Below are 26,681 nucleotides of genomic sequence, written 5' to 3' on the forward strand. Positions count from 1 at the left end.
CACCTTTTGTTTTTCTTTCTGTTTTTGTCTTTTTATTTCTCTACGTCTTTCTTATTTCTTTTACTAACTCACTCTTTGGCTACACCAATTTGTTAGTCTAGGGGTTCTATTCTTGCACAACCACTTTTTCTCTCTCTTACTTTTTCTCTCTTCTTTTCTCTCAACTGTAGCTAAAAATTAAAATTGAAGCTGTACAATAACTGTATTATGTTATATGCCGCTGCTTATATTTTTCTACACTGCTTCTAATAAATAAAAAATATTTTATAAAATTTAAAAAAAGATACACAGGACAAAATATTTCAATAATATTGTGAGCAGGGCAGCACAGTGGTGCAGTGGTAGAGTTGTTGCATTACAATGCGACCTGGGTTCGACCCTGACTATGGGTGCGGTCTGTACGGAGTTTGTATATTCTCCCTGTGACTGTGTGGGGTTTCTCCAGATGCTCTAGCTACTTCCCACATCCCCAGCAGGTTTGTAGGTTAATTGGCTTCTGTAAAATAATCCCTTGTGTATAGGATAGAACTAGAGTACAGTTTAAGAATAAGGAGTAAGCCATTTAGAACGGAGACGAGGAAACACTTTTTCTCACGGAGAGTTGTGAGTCTGTGGAATTCTCTGCCTCAGAGGGCGGTGGAGGCAGGTTCTCTGGATGCTTTCAAGAGAGAGCTAGATAGGGCTCTTAAAAATAGCGGTCAGGGGATATGGGGAGAAGGCAGGAACGGGGTACTGATCAGCCATGATCACATTGAATGGCGGTGCTGGCTCGAAGGGCCAAATGGCCTACTCCTGCACCTATTGTCTATTGTGATCGCTGGTCGGTGCAGACTCGGTGAGCCATAGGGCCTGTTTCCATGCTGTATCTCTAAACTAAACCAAATTTAAAGAACCTGTTAAAGCTGGTAATTGTTCTTTATTATCTTAATTAGAATCTTGCAAATCTGAATCTTAATAGTTAGACATTTGACACTATTAGTTTAGTTAATAGTGTTGTAATTAGTTTTAATAGTGATTCTATTACCAGTGAAATCCCATGTGCGGTCCGTTCATGAGGGAGTACAGAAAGCAGGCTCTTCAGCTTTGAAGAATCACTCTCCTGTAACAAAGTGAAATGTAGACAAAAATATCAGCTCAATCAATTTCCAAAGGCACTTCTGCCATACCATCTAACATAGGACTAACATCCATGCCACAAAGACAAAAATATTTTCAACAGAATTATAATATGGTCCAGAATTGGTATTACAGGATCAATATATTTTTACCTAACAAGAGTCACAAATAACTCTTGAAGCTATTCTCTTGTTCTTGTTTCTGTACACATGTAGTCCAAAACAATTTATTGCATTTCTTTTTACGGCTCCATTGTACTTTCAATTGGGTTTTCTCATGTCCTAATTTTACTTTTGGGAATGTATTCTGATTTCAGCAAAGTCTCAATTAAAGAACAAATGGGAAAATAAACACTTTGGCCTTTCCTTGTGCAGGAGTTGGAAATCAGTATCAGCAATCATTCTGTTGATTGAGACCAGAGTTGGATGGAATGAATTCAATCCATTGAAGTGGATATAAAATATACAAGTACTTTAAAGGCAATGGATAGCAAGTTTCCTTTCCTAAAACATGCCAGCATAGTGATAGAGCTACTGTCTTACAGTGCCAGAGACCTGGATTCGATCCTGACTAGGGGTGCTTTTCTGTACGGAGTTTGTATGTTCTCCACGTGGCCTGCGTGGGGTTTCTCCGAGATCTTCGGATTCTTCCCACACTCCAAAGATTTGCAGGTTTGTAGGTTAATTGGCTTGTAATAAATGTAAAATTGTCCCTAGGGTGTGTAGGGTGGTGTTAATGTGCGGAGATTGCTGGTCGGTGAGAACTCGTTGGGTCAAAGGGCCTGTTTCTGCGCTGCATCTCTAAACTAAACTAAACCTAAATAACTAAAACACATTAGTGAACTAATTGTTCTCTCTGATCATTATGTACAGCTTCAAGTTTATTTTGAGTAATGCCAACCTCACGCTGCTGTGGTATGGCCTAATGTCCTGCATTTTAAACCCAGACACGCCTGGAAGCCTCACCTCTAACTATGCCATTACTCCAGGTTACTTTGATCATCCACCCATCTAATGCATGTTGCTACCTGGTAACCTGTGAAGATTGTTTATGGCTCGATTGTAATCATGGATTGTCTTTCCTCTGACTGTTGAGCATGCAACAAAAGCTTTTCACTGTACCTCGGTACACATGACAATAAACTAAAACTAAGATTGAGTGTAAGTATTTCTCGTTGCAACTGCCTGGCACTCATTCAAGCTGCCATGGGAGGTGGGAGTGTGGGAGGATAAGTGCCCCAAAGATGTAATGAGTCAAAAATGGTGGGGTGGGGGGAGAAACTCCAGATGTCAGCAACCCAAGTAATCCTTGTGGGATCAGTGGTTTTGCATGGTCCTATAAAAATATATTTTCCATTTGCAGGATAACTTGAGACACTTAAGGGAAGGAAACCTAATACTCTTAGCCATCTACCAATTTTACAATCAATTGAGCAGAAGATTAAAATTATATCAGGATACAACTAATATAGAATTAAAATGCCTGCCCAAATCCAGTATCCTGGAAAACACCAGCTTTAATTCTGTTGCAATAAAGCATCTGTGGGATATTTTGCATTGTTGCTTGCAAGACAAAACTATCTCATTTTGATATGAATTCCCACTAGACCAGGTACAGACTCATTGGGCCCCATCCCCAAAGGCAATATTCCACCACTGGCCCATAGCCCCCAACGGTACAGGCGCAGCTGAGGGGTTCCTTTTGTGACACTCAAGATCCCTGTTGTGACGCGTGTCACGGCAACCCTCCCCAACTGTGCCTCGCCATCCCTCTTCTTACCCCTATCCTCCTCCATTCCTCCTCATCCCCAACACTCCCTCCCCTCCTCTTCACCCTCTCTCTTCTTTCCCCTCTCCTCCTCCCCTCCCCACTCCCTCTCTCACCTCTCCCGCCCTCTCCTTTCCCCTACCGTCAGTCACTTCCTCCCTCCCTCCATAACCCCTCTCCCCTCCCTACCCTCCTTCTCTACCTCTATCTCCCTGCACCCTCACTCCTCACCTCCCCTATCCGACTCCCCCACACTCCCTACTCACCTCCCCCACTACCCTCCTCTAACCTCTAACCCCCACTCCCTACCTCCCTCATTGCCCCCTCCTCCCCCACTCTCCCTCCTCCCCCACTTTCCCCTCCCTCTCCCCTCCCTACCCCTCATCTTCCTCTATCCCCCTGCTCACCCACTCCTCACCTCACCTCCCCCCTATCACATCCCCCACAATGGAAATCACAATGTTTTTTAATGAAATTCTCAATGCAAATCGCGTTTTTCCTTTAAAATAACCTAAACACAATGTTAGCTGTTAATGAAAACAGAAGAATTTGATTAAAACATTTTTTTTATGTAAATATTATTTGGGATCCCATTGTGACGTCATTGTGATGTCGAATGTGACTGACGGGCAGGGCAAGTGGAAAAGTGGTTTGAAAAGTGTTTTTTGTAAAGTTTAAAATAACTTGTAAAATATAACATCAATCTGAACGAAACTTGTTTCATTTCCATCCCAGGACAATGGTGAGTAAGGTGGGCCAAAATTGTAGCGCTATTGTGTACCGTTTTGGCAGGGCTTTGGGGTCACACACACATGCACGCATACAAACAAACAAGATAAGCGTTTTAGTAATATATAGATTGTACACGTTTCTTTGAAGCCTCTATGAATTCTCTGCTTGTATCATAAAAGGCTCATATACAAGGACTGCATAATTAAACAATCCACTATATTTCATCGGATTATGGTTAAACAAAACTAGGCACACTGAGCCATGACCAGATGATAAAAAAGGAAAAATTTAAGCAATGTCTTACAAGGGGTAGGAACAGAACTATAACAAGGCAAGCAAGGATATTTATATGTAGATACAACTCTTTTGTGTACATTGTATGCAAAAATAAAGAATTTCACTGGACCTAGGTACAAGTGACAATAGCATTTCATCATCATCATCATATTCATCATCGACTTCCGGTGGCGCCATGGAGTACTATGGCGCGGCATTGAGCTCCTCTCCCGCAAAAATCGCAAAAAAGCCGTTTTAAAGTCAGTACCGATTTTTTTTTAAACTCTGCTTGGTGTCGTGTCAAGGTGACATCATCAAAAGGTGACGTGAAAATCGGGGAGCTTAACGGTAAAAATCGGGAGTTTTAAATGAGCAAAGAAAAAAGCTTAACCTAAGAAAAACACTATTAGTCTTCAGCTCGAGAAAGTATTGGATACTCTGCAAACGACAGAAGAAGGCTCAGAAGAAGAAGAATCTTATAGCCAATGGTCTCTGCTTGAAATGGCTACAAAAGGAGACAAGAAGGAGAAGGAGGTAAAGCAAATGCTTTTAGATATGACTGCTACAATCAATATTACACTGGAAAAGATGCAGAGTATGGAGTCTCATATGGAGAGTAATAAGCAGAGAATGGAGACTAATATGGAGAGAATTTCTCAAAAAATTGATAATACTTGCAGTGAGTTAAAAGAACTGAAGAAGCAATATAAGGAATTTGATTTAAAAAAAACTAAAGTCAGAGTGTGTTAGAATCGAAAATGACTATAACAAGAAATTTAAAGATGTGAAGGATGATATTGGAAAACTGGATGAAATAATGGAAGAGATGGAGAATGAGATAAAAGAGATGGTCACGGAAATAAGGAGTTTGAAAAAATCACAGAAAACTGAAGAGGAAAAACTGAATGACTGACAAATGTCTGGACTTAGAGGCAAGATCTCAAAGACAAAATCTGAGGATTAAGGGACAGAAGTTTAGGGGTAACATGAGGGGGAACTTCTTTACTCAGAGAGTGGTAGCGGTGTGGAATGAGCTTCCAGTGGAAGTGGTGGCGGCAGGTTCGTTGGTATCATTTAAGAATAAATTGGATAGGCATATGGATGAGAAGGGAATGGAGGGTTATGGTATGAGTGCAGGCAGGTGGGACTAAGGGAAAAAAAATTGTTCGGCGCGGACTTGTAGGGCCGAGATGGCCTGTTTCCGTGCTGTAATTGTTATATGGTTGTTGTTATATGGTTATTCTTGGAGTGGAAGAAGGACGAGAGGGACATGAATCTCAAGCATGTACTTTCGTTACTGATTTATTCAAAGATGTCTTTGAACTGTCGGAAGAACCAAGAATAGACGTCGCTCATCGAGTTGGGCGTGTTGCAAGAGGAACAAATTATTCAAGACAGATAATTGTGAAATTCCGTGATATCTCTTAGGTGGAATTTATATTGAGAAAGATTACCCATGGGAAGAAGCTGACATACCGTGGGGATAATATTCGAATTTTCCGTGATTACCCACCTGAGGTCATCCGGAAAATGAAATTGTTCACACCGGCAAGACACACTCTGAAGGATGTCCCCGGAGTTAGATATGGGGTCGTTTTATCCTGGGAGAATGAAGGTGTCTTATAACGGCACTGAACGCTCATTTTACAGAACCCGGAAAAGCTTTTAAGTATGCAGAGGATATCGTAAAGAAACATCGGGGAAGCTGTCAACAAGGAAGAAGATTGAACTTTTTAATTCTTATGAGAGAGTTTTGAACTGGTTAAAATGGCGGAGCTTTCCAGACAATTACAAAGCTTATCTCTCTGGAATGTGTTTTGAGAGCGCTGGCAATATTTCACCTTGAACGAAAAGCTCAAAGTTTAACCCTTGGTACCTGCTTGTATGGTAGTTAACCCCTTGGTACCTGCTTGTATGGTGTTGGTACCTGCTTGTATGGTAGTTAAAGAATGGGATATTATGTAAGAATCCTGGGTGGATATATATGGTAAAGTTTAGATTAGATTAAGATTAGATAAATTGGAAAGACATATATACTTATATAATCGTGTATATGTTGTGTTTTATATTTGGTTTTTTACTTCTTATGTCTTTTCCTGATTTCTTTCGGCTTTCACTGGTGCTGGTTTGATAAATTCATATAAGAAAAGACAAAATATGAAATGGTCTGTAACTTTTTATGAGGCTCTACCAAGGGGGAGGAGCTCAATGTATAACAACATCAACGGAAGTCTATAATTTTTTTGCCATCATCGATGGCCATTCGTCTTTAAGGTATCTTTTCTTAGATACCTTAATTGCACTTTTTTTTTTAAGCACAATCAAGATTTTTATTTGTTTATTTTTTTTGTAATTAATTGTATATCACATTTTTTCTTTCTTTTTTTAAGGCACTTTATAAGAAGGAGATGCAATATAAATCTAATAACTTGGGATGGCCACCCAACTCCCAGAATTCTGAGGTATTTGGTTGCACCATATGATTCAGGAATACTATCTTGATTTACAATGCAAGACGATAGACAAATAAAGAATGGAGGAATTACATTCTGTAGTTGGAATATAAGGGGTGCCATGAGATAACAAACCAATTAAGAGGGGTAACATTTTTGCTCAACTAAAATCTTTGAAAAGCGACATAATGTTTTGCAGGAAACGCACATGAAACAACAAACACAAATGAGATTAAAGGCGAAGTGGATAGGCCAAACATACTACTTACTCCTCATTTACTTCTAAATCTAGAGGTACGGCCATTCTTATTCAAAAAGGTATACCTTTTAAATTAAAGAACACTATATCAGATAAAGAGGGAAGGTATATTATAGTTTCGGGAGAAATTTATGCAACTCCACTAACTATGATAAATATTTACGCTCCGAATTTTGAGAACCCTCAATTTTTTGATAAAATTATAGATATAATATCAGAGTTTAATTACCAAAATGTGATAATAGGGGGGGACTTCAACTGTGTTTTAGATTCATATCTAGATAAATCAGCAAAACAAAGGAGGAGTAATTTAAAATCTAAGACTAGTGAACTTCTAAATATATATATAAAAAATACTAATATAATAGATGTATGGAGATCTGCTAATCCAGTTGGAAGGGAATACTCGTTTTACTCTTCGGTACATAAAACGTATTCAAGAATTGATTATTTTTTAGTGAATATGAAATTAATGCCATATACAATCAATCCAACATACCAAATTAGTAGTATCTCAGATCACTCTCTGTTGACATTTCAGTAAAATTTGAGGGAATGCCCGGTAAAAAATCTTTTTGGAGGTTTAATACACATATTTTAAATGACTTACAAGGCTATCAATATTTAAAACAACAAATGAAACTTTTTTTTGATACAAATGATACACCAGGTACCTCGCCTTCTTTATTATGGGAAACTTTAAGGCATTTATTAGAGGAATTATAATTTCATATCAAAGTTCTCAAAATAAAAAGAATAAGACAGAACAAATGTTGTTAGAACAAGAAATCAGACAGTTAGAGTTAGATAATGCTAAAGATTCCACGACAGATAAACACAATAAGATAATATTACTGAAATTTAAACTTAATCGAATTTTATCGGCAAGAGTAATAAGACTATTCCAAATTACAAAACAGGAACATTTTGAGTTTGGTGACAAACCACATAAGGTTTTAGCTCGCCAATTGAAAAAACAAGAAAAGGAAAATACTATAACTAAAATTAAATCAGAGAAAGGTGAATTACTAATACTACCTAAAGATATTAATAATAGATTTGCTCAATTTTACCAAATTTATACATATCTAAAATTAAAATAGAAGATAGTAAAATTAAAAAAAATTTAGATAACTGTAATCTTCCAAAACTGGACCTTTCGGAACAAGAGGAACTTGGAGCTCAAATTACAATCAAAGAAATAGGTGAAACAATAAAATCGTTGAAAAATGGTAAGACACTGAAAAACCAGATGGTTTTAGTAATGAATTTTATAAAAAAATTCCATGAGATAACGACCCCTTATTTATTTAATTTATACTCCCATGCTTTTAAAGAAAGCAAACTACCTGAAACACTAACAGAATCAACTATTACGCTTATTCCAAAAAAAGATAAATATTTAGAAGATCCGGGCTCATACAGAGCTATATCACTTTTAAATACAGACCAGAAAATCTTAGCAAAGACTTTAGCAAGAAGATTAAGCAAATATATTAGTAAATTGATAAACCCTGATCAAACGGGGTTTATACCCAAAAGATACTCATTTAATAATTTGAGACGCCTGTTTAATATAATGTACTCACATAAAGTAGAGGAAGAAGATATATCAATTATTTCTTTGGACGCAGAGAAAGCATTTGATCAGGTAGAGTGGCAATACTTATATAAAGTACTGCAAAAATTTAATATGGGAGAGAATTTTATAACATGGGTAAAATTATTGTATGATAAACCGATGGCAAGAATTTTAACTAACAACATGTTATCTCAAAAATTTCAACTATCAAGGGGTAATAGGCAGGGATGTGCGTTATCACCCCTGCTATTTGCCCTTATGATAGAACCTCTGGCTGAAAGTATAAGAATTCATCCGAATATTCAGGGCTATAATACTAGGGACACAAAGAATAAAATTTCATTATATGCAGACGATATACTTTTATATATTACAAAGTCACAAACGAGCATACCAAATTTATTAAATTTAATAGAGGAATTCGGGTCTTTTTCTGGATATAGAATAAACTGGGATAAAAGTAAAATCATGACATTAAAACCTCAAGAACCTACACACTTACTGAAGTTCCCCTTTAAAATCGCAACAGAAAATTTTAAATACTTGGGTATTCAGATTACTAGAAAATATAAAGCATTATTCAACGCTAATTTTATACCTTTATTAAATAAACTTAATACGCTGATTAAATTTTGGAAAACACTTCCTTTATCATTATTAGGCAGAATAAATGCAATAAAAATGATCTTCCTACCACAATTACTATACCTATTTCAGTCTATACCAGTATATATACCAAAATATATATTTTTTAAATTAGACTCTAATATTACTAATTTTATTTGGGACTATAGATCACATAGAATTACAAAAAAACACTTATGTAAACCAAAAGAGGTCGGGGGACTTTCACTTCCAAATTTTATGTATTATTACTGGGCAGTGCATATTAAGAATATAATTTATTGGCTGGATAGTTCTACCCAACAGACAGAATGGATAAAAATGGAGAAAGAGGATTGTCATCCTTGTAATATAGGAACGATCCTCTTCTCCCCGAAAAAACTGAATAACACAATATATAAGAAGAACCCAATTATATATGGTACAATAAGAATTTGGAAACAAATAAAATTATCTTTAAAATTAAGAAATTTATCATTGTTAATGCCAATAGCGAATAACCCTTTATTTAAACCATCTCTTATTGATAAAACATATAACCAATGGGAAAGTGTTAGGCGCTTCCCCCTCCTGGTGAATGCTATGTACTTACCTCTCTGTTTCTCTCCCAAGCACAGGCCTCGTGGCTGTGAGTCTGGAATCGAGGGGTTAAAGGCTCCTGTACCCGATTGGCCAAGCTGCGTCAGGTGACGGGTGACTCATCTGAAGTATAAATACCAGAGCTTCCCAGGATTCTCCTCTTTTCTTCGTCGACCCTGACTGATGAGCAGACTGCTGGTGTGGCCGAGGAAGCCTGACCACATGGCATAGAACTTTGTGTATTTTCACCATTCCTTGTTAACAGATATTGAATTGGGACGGATAAGGGCTGACCTTAGAGTTTTCGTGTATTTTGGTTTCAGGGTTGTATCTCTTTGGGCAGGTTTTGGAATCTCCGGTTCGACGGCCCATGGCGTGGCTGGCTGGAGCATTGTTAAATTGTTTGTCGGTTTATCCATATACCTGACTGGGTTGTTTAAATCAGGTTTGAGTTTTGTGTTCCAATGAATAATTAAAACTGTTTTTTGAACCTGAACCTGGTTTTTGACTTGTGTTACGTGGCTCTGAAGTACTTGCATTCGGGAGTCGTAACAAAATGGGGGCTCGTCCTAAGTTTTGAGGACCCTAGACGTTTTTAGGGGGTTTTTTTGGTAGGCTTCTGGACTGAGGAAGTCTGTGTGTTGTGAGGGAATTTTTTCTTCCCTGTTTGTGGTAGCATTAGTGCCCAAGTTTTAACTGGTGGTTTGGGGCTACATTAGAAATGGAATTTAAGGTGAAAGAATTTGTTGAGGCTCCTAGTCGGGAGTTGTTTGATAGATGTACGAAAGAGCATTTGATTTTGCTGGCTGAGAACTATGCCGTGCCTATTGACAAGCATTCAAAGAAACACTCCATTAAATCGGAGTTGTGGGCTGCGTTGGTGGAGGCTGGAGTTTTGCCTGGTGGTGCAGACAGTCCCCCACCTTCTGTTCAGCCAGTTCAGAACATGGAGGCCGTCATTAAACTGAAGGAGATGGAGCTTGAGTCACAGAGAATTGCCTCTTTGTTAAAAGAGAAAGAGCTCATGCATGTTCTTGAAATGAAACGGCTTGAGCTTGAGGAGGAAACCAAAAGGGCTGAATTTCAGCTACGGGAAAAAGAAATAGATAATTCCCGGGTTTCTTCTAGGGAACGGGAGTTTGATATGAGCAAGAACATCCGCCTGGTTCCCCCATTTCGTGAGGAGGATGTGGACAAGTATTTCACAGTGTTTGAACGGGTGGCTTTGTCCTTGAAGTGGCCTAGGGACGTGTGGACCTTGCTATTGCAGTGTGTCCTTGTGGGTAAAGCACGGGAGGTGTACTCGTCTTTATCTGTTGAAAGCAGTCTGGACTATGAGTGTGTGAAGTCTACAGTATTAAGGGCTTATGAATTAGTTCCAGAGGCGTACCGGCAGAAGTTCCGGCGCTTTAGGAAGTTTGATAGTCAGACTTATGTGGAGTTTGCTAGGGAGAAGGAGGCACTTTTTGACAGGTGGTGCGCTTCTCAAGGAGTGAAGGATTTTGAGCTACTGCGGGCCTTGATGATTATGGAAGACTTTAAGAACTGTCTCCCTGAGAGGGTTACTACTTACCTTAATGAGCAGAAGGTGAACGAGGTGTCTAAGGCTACGGTGTTGGCAGATGAGTATGTATTGACTCATAAATCTGATTTTGTTGGGCGATCCTATAGTTTTGGTGCACGGCCGGTTGATCGTGGTGGTGTCGCCGGTGGCAGTGTCAAAGCTGTTTCTGTGCCTGCAAGTGGCAGCACGTTGATACAGGGGGAGGTCCGAGCTGATAAGGTTGACGGAAATGTGAGGACTAATGAAGGTCCTGTGTGCTACTATTGTAGAAGGAGGGGGCACATGTTAAAGTCGTGTCCCGTTCTGAAGCAGAAAAATGCAAAGCCTGTGGCTTTGGTGGGTGCACAGAAGGCACCTGTCGTACCTGAGGTGCCTGAGTCTGATGAGTGTAGGAATTATTCTGCGTTCATCATGAATGGTTTTGTTTCTCTAGAGGATGGGGGTGATAGAGTTCCAGTATCCATCTTGCGTGATACTGGTGCTACTCAGTCCTTTATATTGGATGGTGTACTGCCGTTTTCTGGGGAATCATCGGTTGCGTCAAGTGTCCCAGTGGTAGGATTCGGGATGGATGACATGGTAGTGCCTTTGCATACCATGCGTCTCGAGTCCGAGTTGGTTTCAGGCCGGGTAACTGTTGGGTTACGGCCGTGTTTTCCCGTTGGGGGAGTTTCTGTGATTTTGGGGAATGACTTGGCAGGAGGTAGAGTTTTAGTCACTCCTGAGGTGACGGCTGTTCCGATGGTGCAGAGTCCTCATAGATTGGCTATGCAGCATCCAAAGGTCTTCGCAGCTTGTGCTGTCACGAGGGCTATGGCTAAGAGCCAGGCGAAGTTTGAGGATGTGGTGGACCTGAGTGAGAGCATTTTTGGGGATCAGGATGATAGATCCTGTGTTGTGAAGGGTGTTTCTCCATCTCAAGATGGGATAGTGTCTGGAAATGTGCCGGTGTCACTGTCACGTGACCGGCTGGTTGAGGAGCAAAAGAGTGATCCAGGTTTATCTGATCTGTGCGACTGCGCAGTGCCTGAGGGGGATATGGATTCCACAGCAAAGGGGTGTTTTCTAAGGGATGGCTTACTGATGCGAAAGTGGTCTCCCTTGGATATATCTGGGCATGATGATTGGAGCGTGGTTGATCAGATTGTGATGCCTCGTCGGTATAGGGACGAGATACTCTGTTTGGCTCATGATGGTCCTCTGGGTGGACATTTGGGGGTCAATAAGACGTATGACCGCATCTTACGGAATTTTTTTTGGCCAGGGTTGAAAAAGGACGTGAAACAGCACTGCAGGTGTTGTCACATTTGCCAGGTGGCAGGAAAGCCGAACCAATCGATTGTTCCTGCGCCTTTATATCCAATCCCTGTGGTCGGTGAGCCGTTTGAGCGGATTCTAGTTGATTGTGTGGGCCCTCTACCTCGGACAAGGGTGGGCAACAAGTTTTTATTAACAATTATGTGTGCGACTACCCGCTTTCCGGAGGTGGTCCCTTTGCGTAGAATTACTGCCCCTGCAATTGTTAAGTCTCTCACTAAGTTTTTTTCGTTGTTCGGTTTGCCCAAGGTTGTGCAAAGTGACCAAGGTACCAACTTCATGTCGAAGGTTTTTAGTCAGGTAATGAAGTTGTTAGATATTAAGCATTGTTACTCCAGTGCGTATCATCCTGAGAGCATACTGTACGTGGTCCGTTGAGGGTCCTGAAGGAGAAATGGTTGCAGGAGGATACAAAACGTAGTATTTTAGACCACGTCTGTACTTTTCGCTCTAGACTGAGGAGGGCATGCGAACTGGCAATGGGTAATCTTGCCTCTGCTCAGTCTAGGATGAAGGACTGGTTCGACAGGAAGGCTTCTAGTAGGAATTTTTCTCCAGGTGACAAGGTCCTGGTGTTGTTGCCTATTCCTGGTTCCAGTCTGCAGGCTCGGTATAGCGGTCCCTATCAGGTGGTTAAGAAAGTTGGTGAGAGGGATTACGTTATTGGTACCTCTGATCGGAGGCGTAAGACTCAGCTCTGTCATGTCAACATGATGAAACAGTACCATGAGCAGGAGCCTGTGGAGGTTGATGGGTCGGAGCTATGTCCTTCTAAGCCTGTTTTGGCTGCAGTGGTGCTGCCCCCTGACATGGGTGGTGATGTGGGGGAGGCACGGTTGTCTGTGGCAGTAACGCAGGGAAAGCTGAGTAACTCTGAGGCTTTGGAGACGCTTCCCTTGCGGTTGTCTCATTTGACTGGCATATCCGTGGCAAGGATGATGTATTGGCTGATGCATTGTCGCGCCAGTGATGTCTGTGCTACTGAATAGTTGCTGAAATTTGGTGGTGTTTTTTAGTTCATTCTTCCTGAGGAGACTGAAGAAGGTCCATCTGTCTCCTCAGATCCTGGTGAACTTCTACCGCTGCACCATCGAGAGCATCCTTACCAACTGCATCACAGTATGGTATGGCAACTGCTCTGTCTCCGACCGGAAGGCATTGCAGAGGGTGGTGAAAATTGCCCAACGCATCACCGGTTCCTCGCTCCCCTCCATTGAGTCTGTCCAAAGCAAGCGTTATCTGCGGAGGGCGCTCAGCATCGCCAAGGACTGCTCTCACCCCAACCATGGACTGTTTACCCTCCTACCATCCGGGAGGCGCTACAGGTCTCTCCGTTGCCGAACCAGCAGGTCCAGGAACAGCTTCTTCCCGGCGGCTGTCACTCTACTCAACAACGTACCTCGGTGACTGCCAATCACCCCCCCACCCCCCGGACACTTATTATCACTTATTATTATTTATTTAAATCATTTGCTATGTCGCTCTTCCAGGGAGATGCTAAATGCATTTCGTTGTCTCTGTACTGTACACTGACAATGACAATTAAAATTGAATCTGAATCTGAATCTGAATCTGAATCTGAGAGCCAGGGAGCTCTCGAGAGGTTTCACCAGACTTTGAAATCTATGTTGAGGACTTACTGCCTGGAGTTTGAAAAAGACTGGGATGAGGGAGTTCATCTAGTTATGTTTGCGGTGCATGAGGTCGTGCAGGAGTCTTTAGGGTTCAGTCCTGCTGACCTGGTGTTCGCGCATACTGTACGTGGTCCGTTGAGGGTCCTGAAGGAGAAATGGTTGCAGGAGGATACAAAACGTAGTATTTTAGACCACGTCTGTACTTTTCGCTCTAGACTGAGGAGGGCATGCGAACTGGCAATGGGTAATCTTGCCTCTGCTCAGTCTAGGATGAAGGACTGGTTCGACAGGAAGGCTTCTAGTAGGAATTTTTCTCCAGGTGACAAGGTCCTGGTGTTGTTGCCTATTCCTGGTTCCAGTCTGCAGGCTCGGTATAGCGGTCCCTATCAGGTGGTTAAGAAAGTTGGTGAGAGGGATTACGTTATTGGTACCTCTGATCGGAGGCGTAAGACTCAGCTCTGTCATGTCAACATGATGAAACAGTACCATGAGCAGGAGCCTGTGGAGGTTGATGGGTCGGAGCTATGTCCTTCTAAGCCTGTTTTGGCTGCAGTGGTGCTGCCCCCTGACATGGGTGGTGATGTGGGGGAGGCACGGTTGTCTGTGGCAGTAACGCAGGGAAAGCTGAGTAACTCTGAGGCTTTGGAGACGCTTCCCTTGCGGTTGTCTCATTTGACTGGCATATCCGTGGCAAGGATGATGTATTGGCTGATGCATTGTCGCGCCAGTGATGTCTGTGCTACTGAATAGTTGCTGAAATTTGGTGGTGTTTTTTAGTTCATTCTTCCTGAGGAGACTGAAGAAGGTCCATCTGTCTCCTCAGATCCTGGTGAACTTCTACCGCTGCACCATCGAGAGCATCCTTACCAACTGCATCACAGTATGGTATGGCAACTGCTCTGTCTCCGACCGGAAGGCATTGCAGAGGGTGGTGAAAATTGCCCAACGCATCACCGGTTCCTCGCTCCCCTCCATTGAGTCTGTCCAAAGCAAGCGTTATCTGCGGAGGGCGCTCAGCATCGCCAAGGACTGCTCTCACCCCAACCATGGACTGTTTACCCTCCTACCATCCGGGAGGCGCTACAGGTCTCTCCGTTGCCGAACCAGCAGGTCCAGGAACAGCTTCTTCCCGGCGGCTGTCACTCTACTCAACAACGTACCTCGGTGACTGCCAATCACCCCCCCACCCCCCGGACACTTATTATCACTTATTATTATTTATTTAAATCATTTGCTATGTCGCTCTTCCAGGGAGATGCTAAATGCATTTCGTTGTCTCTGTACTGTACACTGACAATGACAATTAAAATTGAATCTGAATCTGAATCTGAATCTGAATCTGAGAGCCAGGGAGCTCTCGAGAGGTTTCACCAGACTTTGAAATCTATGTTGAGGACTTACTGCCTGGAGTTTGAAAAAGACTGGGATGAGGGAGTTCATCTAGTTATGTTTGCGGTGCATGAGGTCGTGCAGGAGTCTTTAGGGTTCAGTCCTGCTGACCTGGTGTTCGCGCATACTGTACGTGGTCCGTTGAGGGTCCTGAAGGAGAAATGGTTGCAGGAGGATACAAAACGTAGTATTTTAGACCACGTCTGTACTTTTCGCTCTAGACTGAGGAGGGCATGCGAACTGGCAATGGGTAATCTTGCCTCTGCTCAGTCTAGGATGAAGGACTGGTTCGACAGGAAGGCTTCTAGTAGGAATTTTTCTCCAGGTGACAAGGTCCTGGTGTTGTTGCCTATTCCTGGTTCCAGTCTGCAGGCTCGGTATAGCGGTCCCTATCAGGTGGTTAAGAAAGTTGGTGAGAGGGATTACGTTATTGGTACCTCTGATCGGAGGCGTAAGACTCAGCTCTGTCATGTCAACATGATGAAACAGTACCATGAGCAGGAGCCTGTGGAGGTTGATGGGTCGGAGCTATGTCCTTCTAAGCCTGTTTTGGTTGCAGTGGTGCTGCCCCCTGACATGGGTGGTGATGTGGGGGAGGCACGGTTGTCTGTGGCAGTAACGCAGGGAAAGCTGAGTAACTCTGAGGCTTTGGAGACGCTTCCCTTGCAGTTGTCTCATTTGACTGGCATATCCGTGGCAAGGATGATGTATTGGCTGATGCATTGTCGCGCCAGTGATGTCTGTGCTACTGAATAGTTGCTGAAATTTGGTGGTGTTTTTTAGTTCATTTTCAGAAACTTATTTCTCTGTTTCTATCCCAAGTACAGGCCTCGTGGCTGTGAGTCTGGAATCGAGGGGTTAAAGGCTCCTGTACCCGATTGGCCAAGCTGCGTCAGGTGACGGGTGACTCATCTGAAATATAAATACCAGAGCTTCCCAGGATTCTCTCTCTTCTTCGTCGACCCTGACTGATGAGCAGACTGCTGGTGTGGCCGAGGAAGCCTGACCACATGGCATAGAACTTTGTGTATTTTCACCATTCCTTGTTAACAGATATTGAATTGGGACGGATAAGGGCTGACCTTAGAGTTTTCGTGTATTTTGGTTTCAGGGTTGTATCTCTTTGGGCAGGTTTTGGAATCTCCGGTTCGACGGCCCATTGCGTGGCTGGCTGAAGCATTGTTAAATTGTTTGTCGGTTTATCCATATCCCTGACTGGGTTGTTTAAATCAGGTTTGGGTTTTGTGTTCCAATGAATAATTAAAACTGTTTTTGAACCTGAACCTGGTTTTTGACTTGTGTTACGCGGCTCTGAAGTACTTGCATTCGGGAGTCGTAACAGAAAGTCTCGGAATTAGAAGGATCGGGGATATGTACGAAATGGGAAACCTACTATCATTCTAACAATTACAATTAAAATTTAAACTGAAAAACAACCAATATTTTAAATATCTTCAGATTTGCGATTTCATGAAAAAATATATACAAGGATATCAAAAAATAACTCCTGAATTATTGGAAGAAGCAATGAATATTGAAGCTGACTCACAAAAATTAATATCATATTTATATAATAGTATTCTAAATACTAGACCTACCATCGACAGAGGTACTTAGAGAAGAGTGGGAACGGGAACTAATGATACAAATTACGAAGGTTACATGGGAAAAGTACTTGATATATATTCACAAATGTTTGATTAATGTAAGACATAATCTAATTCAATTAAAAATTTTACATAGATTATATTATTCAAAAACAAGATTGAACAAATGTTATCCAAATATATCCCCCATTTGTGATAAATGTCTATCCCAAAATGCAACTATAACACACTCCTTTGTTTCCTGTATAAACCTTTATAGATTTTGGAGTGATATTTTCGAAATATTTACAAAATTATTCAAGATAAGAATGGAACCTAATACTGAAATGATTATATTTGGAGTAATGGAAGATGGGAATAAATTGAACACATCTCAACATTTATTTTTTAACTACGGTTTAATAATAGCAAAAAAATTAATAATTAAATTTTGGAAAAATACATCAATACCAACGCTTAAAATGTGGATTGCAAGTATGTTGAACACCGCACATCTTGAAGAAATGCGATTCCTCATAATGGATAAATCAGACCAATTCATAACGAGTTGGTCTCCATTTGTCGTCTTTTTGGAATCATATGGTGCAACATAATTGTAAAAACTAACTGTTTCAGGACTGGACGAGGGATGGTCAAGATTATAAACAATGATCTCCTCACCCTTTTTTTTTTTTTTTTTTTTAAATGTCTTATTCTCTTTTTTCTATTTTCTTTTCCTCAACTTTCTTCACTCATTCGTCTTTTCTCTTTTTCTTCACACACTATATATCTCACGCCTTTCTATCCTTTACTATCTAATTTCTTTTTCTTATTCTCATCTTTCTTTATTATAACAAAAAAAATAAGAAGCTGTACATAAAATGTATTATGAAAATATATATTAGGCACTTTGGTGCCATATGATTGTACTTACTTCTAATAAAATAAAATATTTAAAAAAATAAAAAATCATATTCATCATCATCATCCTCAGAAGGTTAAAAGGCTGTTGAATTTTATAGATTGTAGAACTAAAGGGTGGGAATCTTGAAGTATTGAGTAGAAAAACGGAACTGCAGATGCTGGTTTACACAAAAGAAAACAACGTGCTGGAGTAACTTAACGGATCAGCAGCATCTTCGGAGAACATGGACAGGTGATGTTTCAAGTCAGGACCCTTCTTCGGACTGAAGTCTTGAAATAATTTGCTGCTTAATGGGTCAATGTAGCTCAGACAGCTTAGGGGTGACAGGCAAACAGGATGGTTCAATTAGGACACAGAGAGGAGGCATTTATGACATAAATATTTTTAAGAATAGAGGTTAGAAACTAGTCAGAAGTCATTGCAAAGATTAATTACAATAGTATCTAGAGGTGTGCAGGTTACCACTAACATTTTTGGTTTTTGTAAAGTTGTGGATGTTGAAAAGTAATTCCTTGTCAATGTCTGATTTTCTTGTCCGATGATGAGCTACCCATCGTATCACCTTGTCTTTATGTAAGTATCTGCAAAACAAACCAATAGTTCAATGGAACAAGCAGAGATGTACTGTTTCTAAATGTTCATGCAAAGTTTAATTTGAAGTGCGTATCGCAGCTACTATGGCCACCATTACAGCAATAATGCCCATCACTAACATCTTTATAGATTTGCTGGTCTCACATCAATGTTTATTGTTGCAGTGCATAAGGTCAAAACAAAAATGGAAATCCTTTTGCCTCCAAGTCATCGGAGAGTTAAAAATAATACTTGAGATGCATTTACCATGCTCAGCAGCTTTGTCATTTACAAGTTCTCCAATCAGCTCTGCTTGTGGAGATATTTAGGAGTGTGGCCAAAGTATATCTGCAAAGCTTATAATATTAATGGCATCAGCATACATTACTAGTTTAGACAAATGTATACTAAATAGCTACATAAGACTGATCGCAACAAAAATATTTTTCTTAAAGAGAACACTATATTTTATCTAGTATGATCAGAGATTGCCTTTACTGGGATGTCAAATTGTTCAATGTAAAGAATTATATTCTCAGCCTCAAAATGGTCTACAAGACAGGAAATTATTTTGCATGATGCATGTTGAAATTCCACTGTAAATGCTGTACTGTAATTTTGGAAGAAGATTAATAGAAATATCTCACAGTAAAAGTCTAATAATCTGCTATGCCAACTATTTGGAAATCCATATCGCTAAACAGATTATGGTATACCAAATTATGTTTACCACACCCAGTTTATTTTCTCCTTGGGACCCCACTTCCCACTCCCCTTTTCTACTGCTTGGGGACCTGGTTTTCATGATCCAATTCTCATCCTCCCTTCCACTCCGCAGAGTCCAGGTTCCCACGTTTCCTTTCAACTTATTGGAGGAGGATCTTGCATCCCTTTTCTACTCATCTGTGTCAGGTTCCCACGCTTCTTCTCAACTTCCCTGGTTTACTGGAAACATTCATCATAATACTGCACAACATCTAAAAAAGTGAATTAAAAGTATGTTGAAGAATTAGAGACATAGTCATAGAGTGATACAGTGTGGAAACAAGCCCTTCGGCCCAACTCGCCCACACCGGCCAACAATGTCACAGCTACACTAGTCCCACTTGCCTGCGCTTGGTTCATATCCTTCCAAACCTGTCATATCCATGTACCTGTCTAACTGTTTCTTAAATGATGGGATAGATCCAGCCTCGACTACCTCCTCTGGCAGCTTGTTCCATACACCCACCACCCTTTGTGTGAAAAAGTTACCCCTCGGATTCCTATTAAATCTTTTCCCCTTCACCTTGAACCTATGTCCTCTGGTCCTCGATTGGGCTACTCTGGGCAAGAGACTCTGTTCATATACCTGATACCACATGACCTCCCAACTTCTATACTCAATACTCTGACCGATGAAGGCCAAAGTGCCAAAAGCCCTTTTGACCGCCTTATCTACCTGTGACTCGACCTTCAAGGAACCATACACCTGTACTCCTAGATCCCTCTGCTCTACAACACTACCCAGAGGCCTACCATCACATCACTCCAGTCCTCAAACAACTTCACTGGCTTCCCATCTCCCACCGGATCACCTACAAAATCCTGATCCTCACCTACAAAGCCCTCCACCATCTGGCCCCCCCATATCTCATTGACCTCCTCTCCCCCTACCAACCCTCACGGCCCCTCAGATCCACATCAGCCGGTCTCCTCTCCATCCACAAGTCCAACCTCCGCAGTTTTGGGGACAGAGCCTTCTCCAGGGCAGCTCCCAGGCTCTGGAACTCCCTCCCCCAACTGATCCGCAATTCCGTGTCCCTCACCATCTTCCAGTCCCGCCTCAAGACCCATCTCTTCACCTCTGCCTATCCTTAGCCCCACGTCCCCGTCCCTTTTCATCTGTGCATTAATTGCCTCATACTGTGTTTTGTATTGAATTCTGTCTTTACTTTGTGTACTAGTCATGTCTCTACTGTTTATTTCATTTCCCTTACATGTTTTTCCTCTACATGCTCAATTTTTGTAAGGTGTCCTTGAGACTCTTGAAAGGCACCCATAAATAAAATTTATTATTATTATTATTACCATTTACTATGTAGGTCCTGTCCTTGTTCGACGTCTCAAAATGCAACACCTCACAATTTTCTGTATTAAATTCCATCAACCATTCCTCCGCCCACCTGGCCATTCAATCCAGATCCTGCTGCAATCTTTTACAACCATCTTCACAATCTGCAAAACCACTCACTTTTGTATCATCAGCAAACTTGCAAATCTTCCCCTGTATATTCTCATCGAAATCATTGATGTAGATGACAAACAGTAACGGGCCCAGCACCGAACCCTGAGGCACATCACTAGTCACAGGCCTCCAGTCCGAGAAACAACCTTCCAAAATCACCCTCTGCTTCTTCCATGGAGCCAATTTGCTATCCACTCAGCTATCTCTCCTTGGATCCCATGCGCTCTAACCTTCCAGGGCAGCCTACCATGCGGAAGATTGTCAAATGCCTTACTGAAATCCATGTATACAACATCTCGTCAGCAGCGGCCTCTGCAGTCCGTCTGCGTTTTTATTATTTTATGTCTGTTTTTATGTAGTTTTGTTATTTTTTTGTTGGGGTATGTGTGTGGGGGGGTGGGGGTGGGGTGGGGGTGGGGTGGGAGGGAGGGGTAACTTTTAAATCTCTCCCTGCACGGGAGACCCGACCTTTTCTTTGTCGGGTCTCTGTTGTCGTTGGGGCTGCAACGAGGAGCGGCCTCCAACAGGAAGACTGGGCGCTCTGGTGCCGACTATTCACCTCACCGTCGCGGAGCTGGCCGAGTCCAGAGCGGGTGGAGCGGTGGTGGAGCGCTGCTGCGGCCCGACCTCCGGAGCCTGCAACTGCGGGTCTGGCGGACGGCGGCACCGGGAGCCCGCGGGTCCCTGGAGGGAGACCGCTTTTCAGGGCTCCCGCAACGGCGACTTCTCCCGCCCGAGTTGCGGGGTTGAAGAGCTCCTGGAGCGGGGCCTTACATCATCGCCCCGCGCGGCTTGGAATGGCCGCGGGACTCTGCGAGCGCACGCCGGGGACTCTAACATCAAGAACCCGGTGTGCGACCTTGCATCACCCGGCGTGGCTTTAATGGCCGCGGGACAATTCGCCATCGCCCGCCGGGGGCTTTGACTTTGACTCTGACATCGGGGGGGAGAGTGCAGTGGAGAGATAAGTTTTTTGGCCTTCCATCACAGCAATGTGATGGATGTTTATGTAAATTATGTTGTGTCTTGGGTCTATTTGTTTGTAATGTATGGCTGCAGAAACGTCATTTCGTTTGGACCTCAAGGGGTCCAAATGACAAATAAATTGTATCGTATCGTATCTATAGCTCTGCCCTCATCAACCTTTTTGTCACATTTTCAAAAAAATCTATCAGATTTGTGAAACACAACCTCCTACGTACAAAACCCTGCTGGCTATCTCTAATCATCCCGTGTCCGTCCAAATGCCTGTATATCCTATCCCTCAGAATACTCTCTAGTAACTTTCCAACTACAGATGTTAAGCTCACCGTCCTATAGTTCCCAGCACTTTCCCGGTTGCCCTTCTTGAAAAGAGACACAACATTTGCCACCCTCCAATCTTCCGGCACCTCTCCTGTATTTAAGGATTACTCGTAAATTTCAACCAGGTCCCCCGCAATTTCCTCTCTAGTTTCCCGCAATGTTCTCGGATATAGTATCTGATCAGGCCCTGGAGATTTGTCTATCTTCAAGCATGACAGTACCCTCAGTACTTCTTCGACGGTAACCCTGACTGCTCTCAAGACACTTTCAGTGACTGCTTCAATTACCTCCGTCGTACTGTCTTTCTCCTCGTTAAATACAGAGGAGAAATACTTATTTAGGACTTTGCCCATCTCCTGTAGCTCCACACAGAAGTGACCGCTTTGATTCCTGAAAAGTCCCACTCTCTCTCTAGTTACCCTTTTCCCACAATATATGTATTTATAAGATCTTTTGGGATTGTCCTTAATGCTACCCGCCAAAGCTATCTCCTGGCCTCTTTTTGCCCTGATTTCCTTTTTTAGTTCAAGGTTTCATGGTCAGTTTATTGTCACATGTACCAATTAAGGTACAGTGAAATTTGAGTTACCATACAGTCATACTAAGTGAAAAGCAACAAGACACCCAACCACTTAAAATAAAAGTTAACATAAACATCCACTACTGTGGCTCCCCACATTCCTCACTGTGATGGAAGGATATAGTCCAATCTTCTCCCTCTATATTCTCCCGTGGTCGGGGCTGTCGAACCATCTGCAGTCGGGGCCATCAAGGTTCCCGCAGCCGGGGATCCAAAGTCCTTGCGACGGGGTGATCGAAACTCTCGCATCGGGACGGTTGAAGATCTCTGAGGCTTGGACCCCCCGAATCGGTCTCTAACCAGGGACCGCGGTCTCCACGATGTTAAAGTCCACAGGCCCACGGTTGGAGCTCCCCACAGTCGATCCCCGGCAAAAAGGATCTCAAGCTCCACAATGGTAAGTCCGCGCCGCGCCCGCGGTTGAAGCGCCGGGTCGGTCTCCAGGAAAGGATGTGACACTCCACGATGTTAGGCCGCAGTGGTGACTGAGATACATTATGGGGAAAAAAATCGCATCTCGATCGAGATAAGAGATTGAAAAAAGTTTCCCCCACATGAAACAAACCAAGGAACACTAAAACATACTCTTTAACACATATTTAAAATAGCAAAAACAGAAGAAAGGACAGACAGGCTTGCTGGCGCCACCCGGCATCTTGCAGGAATGAGTTTACTCCTTAGTTCCTGAAACTCCTCCAGGGATGCACTTGATCCCAGCAGCCTATATCTGTTCCACACATCCTTCTTGTTTTTGACTAACGTCTCAATTTGTCTCGTCAGCCAAGCTTCCTTACGTTTGCCTGATTTGTCCTTCACTCTAATGGGGACGTACACATCCTGAGCTTTCTTCAGTACATTTTTAAAAACATCCCACTTGGCCGATGATCCTTTCCCCTCAAATAACCTGCCCCAGCCAACTTGAGTGAGACCTTCTCTCATACTCTCAAATTTGGCCTTACCCCAGTTGAGCATTTTAACACATGGCCCCTCTCCATCCCTATCCATAACTATCTTAAACCTAATCGAACTGTGGTCACCGGTCCCAAAAAGCTCCTCCACACACACTTCATTAACTTGCCCTTCCCAATTTCCCAATACCAGTTCCAGCGTTGCCCTCTCACGTGTGGGAGCCTCCACATACTGCTTAAGGAAACTCTCCTGAACACTTTTGAGGAATTGCACCCCATCTAAACCCTTCACGCTATGATTTTCCCAGTCTATATTGGGAAAGTTAAAATCCCCTACTACAACAACAACCTTATTTGACCTGCAGCTGTCTGCAATCTCCTGGCACATTTGTTCTTCAATAGATTAATAGAATCTAATAGAATGAATAGAAATAACTTTCAGTCCAGAAAATCTGTCCTTCGCTACCGAAGTTCTGACCAAGCCAAATTAACAGAGTTTTACCATACTTAAACATGGAAACATAGAAAATAGATGCAGGAGTAGGCCATTCGGTCCTTCAAACAAGCACTGCCATTCATTATGATAATAGACAATAGACAATAGGTGCAGGAGTAGGCCATTGGGCACTTCGAGCCAGCACCGCTATTCAATGTGATCATGGCTGATCATCCCCAATTCCTGCCCTCCCCATATCCCCTGACTCCGCTATCTTTAAGAGCCCTATCTAGCTCTCTCTTGAAAGTATCCAGAGAACCGGCCTCCACCGCCCTCTGAGGCAGAGAATTCCACAGACTCACAACTCTCTGTGTGAAAAAGTGTTTCCTTGTCTCCATTCTAAATGGCTTACCCCTTATTCTTAAACTGTGGCCCCTGGTTCTGGACTCCCCCAACATCGGGAACATGTTTCCTGCCTCTAGCGTGTCCAAACACTTAACAATTTTATATGTTTCAATAAGATACCCTCTCATCCTTCTAAACTCCAGAGTGTACAAGCCCAGCCGCTCCATTCTTTCAGTATTTGACAGTCCAGCCATCCCGGGAATTAACCTTGTAAACCTACGCTGCACTCCCTCAATAGCAAGAAAGTCCTTCCTCAAATTAGGGGACCAAAACTGCACACAATACTCCAGATGTGGTCTCACTAGGGCTCTGTACAACTGCAGAAGGACCGGTGGCGTGCAAAGATTTTGTTCGGTACAAAATCCCGGAGCTCCGCGCGATACCGCGCACAACTCCATACCCCTCCCCTCCGCGCTTCTCAGTGGGACCGGCCCCGCGCGGCCACATGATGCCCGTGCGCCTCAACGCTACGACGAGGTCGCGTAATTTGCGTGCCAAGGACATGTAAGTGGGACAGGCACTTTAGTTTACTCCCGTGTCTGAGCCTTATTTAAAGTCCGTTCCAAGCACCAAATACACAACAGTAGTCAATTTCTACGCTCCAGCTTCGGGATCCATTTTTCCAACTCAAGGCGAGTGTCTGCCAATGAGCAAATGCTGCCCCAACCGATTTGCAGGATGTACACTCATATATATTTTTATTTTTTATTTTTTTTTATTTTATATATTTTTTTTATTAGCAGTACAGTAAATTACATGAATACACATCAGATATATCTTATTACATTATGTTGTACCACTTCGTTTTTTGAGCTTTAAAAAAGATAGAAATAAAAGAAGTAAGGAAAGTGAGCAAGAATCGTGAAGGTGCAGGAAAGTGTTGGGAGAAGAGAGCCTCTTAGGGAAGAAATTAGAGAAAGAAGTAAAGAAAGGAAATAAGACCCTAGAAAGAAAAGAAGAAAAAAAAAAGGAAAAACAAGCGCTCTATTATAACACAAAACTCCGCAAAAAAAGGATATACCAACCGTGTTTTTATTAAAAATCTATTTTATACCCCCCGTTACCAGATCCTGGTACACTCATATATGAACGGCTTATTCGCATGCTGTTTTCTTCCAAAGCAGCATTCTCGCCTTTTACTTGCAGAGCAGCCTGCGGCAATGCCTACACACTATCTCAGTGACTGTGCTGGTGTAGGTTTCATTCTGGGCGTTATCCACTGTTTCTGATGCGCTACACAACAGATGCTTTACAAGCACTAGGTCCTGCTGTTTTCGCTAATGATCAGCGCCTGCAGTTTGCATCGTTTGCTGCTGTTACTGACAAGCATGGCAGAAAAGGCTTGGTTTAGACTGTCTGTCCCACACGGTGTTCCGATGCCGGTCCATTTCCCTCCCCAGATGTTCCCTGACTCGCTGTGTCCCTGCAGCACCTTGTGTTTTAATCAATATTCCAGCATTTGCAGTTTCTTGTGTCTACAACAGTAATGTATCTGCCTTACTTCCTGCTGAGTTCCTCTAGCACTTTGTGTTTTGATGCCTGTCCATTTGTTGAGTTTGAAGAAGGGTCTCGACCCGAAACGTCGCCTATTCCTTCTCTCCAGAGATGCTGCCTGTCCCGCTGAGTTACTCCCGCATTGTGTCTATTTTCGGTGTAAACCAGCATCTGCAGTTCCTTCCTACACATCTCCCTCCCCAGATGCTGCCTGGTTCGCTGAGTCCCTGCAGCACTTGGTGTTTTGATCAAGATTCTAGCATCTCCAGTCCTTCGTGTCTACAACAGTAATGTCACCATCTTACCTCTTTAACACCAGGTTCATCCCGCAGATAGTTTTCACTATTCCGGCGACTCTTCGGAAGCTCCACTTTCCTCGCTGTAATCAACAGAACAGGGCGAATTAACTATGACAGTGAGAGGCGTTTCATTTTTTTAAACATATGTTTCAGACTAAAAAGCTGTAAAGTTCTCTCCGTTGGGTTCTAACCCCGGTCTGGTCCAGGTACATGGCTCGCGGTTGAGAGACCAACTCCCCTCGAATCTATCAGCAAGGCGCAAGTTTTGCTGCTTCCGATCCCTTCAGCATTTATCCTGCGCATTTGGCACAACTGTCTGATAATACGAAACCCTCAATGAAATTCAATCCAGGCTGGGTTCTCAAAAGCTTTTGTGCGTTCCTGCTCATACCTCTTGGAACAATGTCAACTTGTCCGAGCGATTTACGGTTAAGGTGCGCCTGCTTCTGAAGGGGTTACAAACAGCAGCATCAAGCCAAATGTCAACCAGCCACCTATTGCCTTTAATTACGATTATTGCTTCAAATATTTTACCGCAGAACAGTTGTTAAAATGAAGCCAAATGTATACATGTCAATCTTGCATTTCTATAGCGCCTCTTACGACCTCTCATTCATTCCACCCGGACCATTTTGCACAGCCTTGCAATGG

General features: G+C 42.5%; 1 protein-coding gene across 1 annotated transcript in view; it reads right to left on the minus strand.

Annotated features, from left to right (window-relative positions):
- The window catches only part of LOC116977987, a 121,862-nt gene extending 95,559 nt beyond the window's left edge, over positions 1 to 26,303 (minus strand). The window contains exons 1-4 of the mRNA XM_033028939.1: positions 26,222 to 26,303; positions 26,037 to 26,110; positions 18,273 to 18,384; positions 1,025 to 1,099 (exon numbers count right to left, since the gene is read on the minus strand). Of these exons, the coding sequence (XP_032884830.1) occupies positions 1,025 to 1,099; positions 18,273 to 18,384; positions 26,037 to 26,110; positions 26,222 to 26,242 (282 nt within the window). The 5' untranslated portion in view covers positions 26,243 to 26,303. The remainder of the gene's footprint in view (positions 1 to 1,024; positions 1,100 to 18,272; positions 18,385 to 26,036; positions 26,111 to 26,221) is intronic.
- Between the last annotated feature and the right edge of the window lie 378 nt (positions 26,304 to 26,681).

Source organism: Amblyraja radiata, chromosome 1 (genome assembly GCF_010909765.2).
Source record: "Amblyraja radiata isolate CabotCenter1 chromosome 1, sAmbRad1.1.pri, whole genome shotgun sequence".
Lineage (NCBI taxonomy): Eukaryota > Metazoa > Chordata > Chondrichthyes > Rajiformes > Rajidae > Amblyraja > Amblyraja radiata.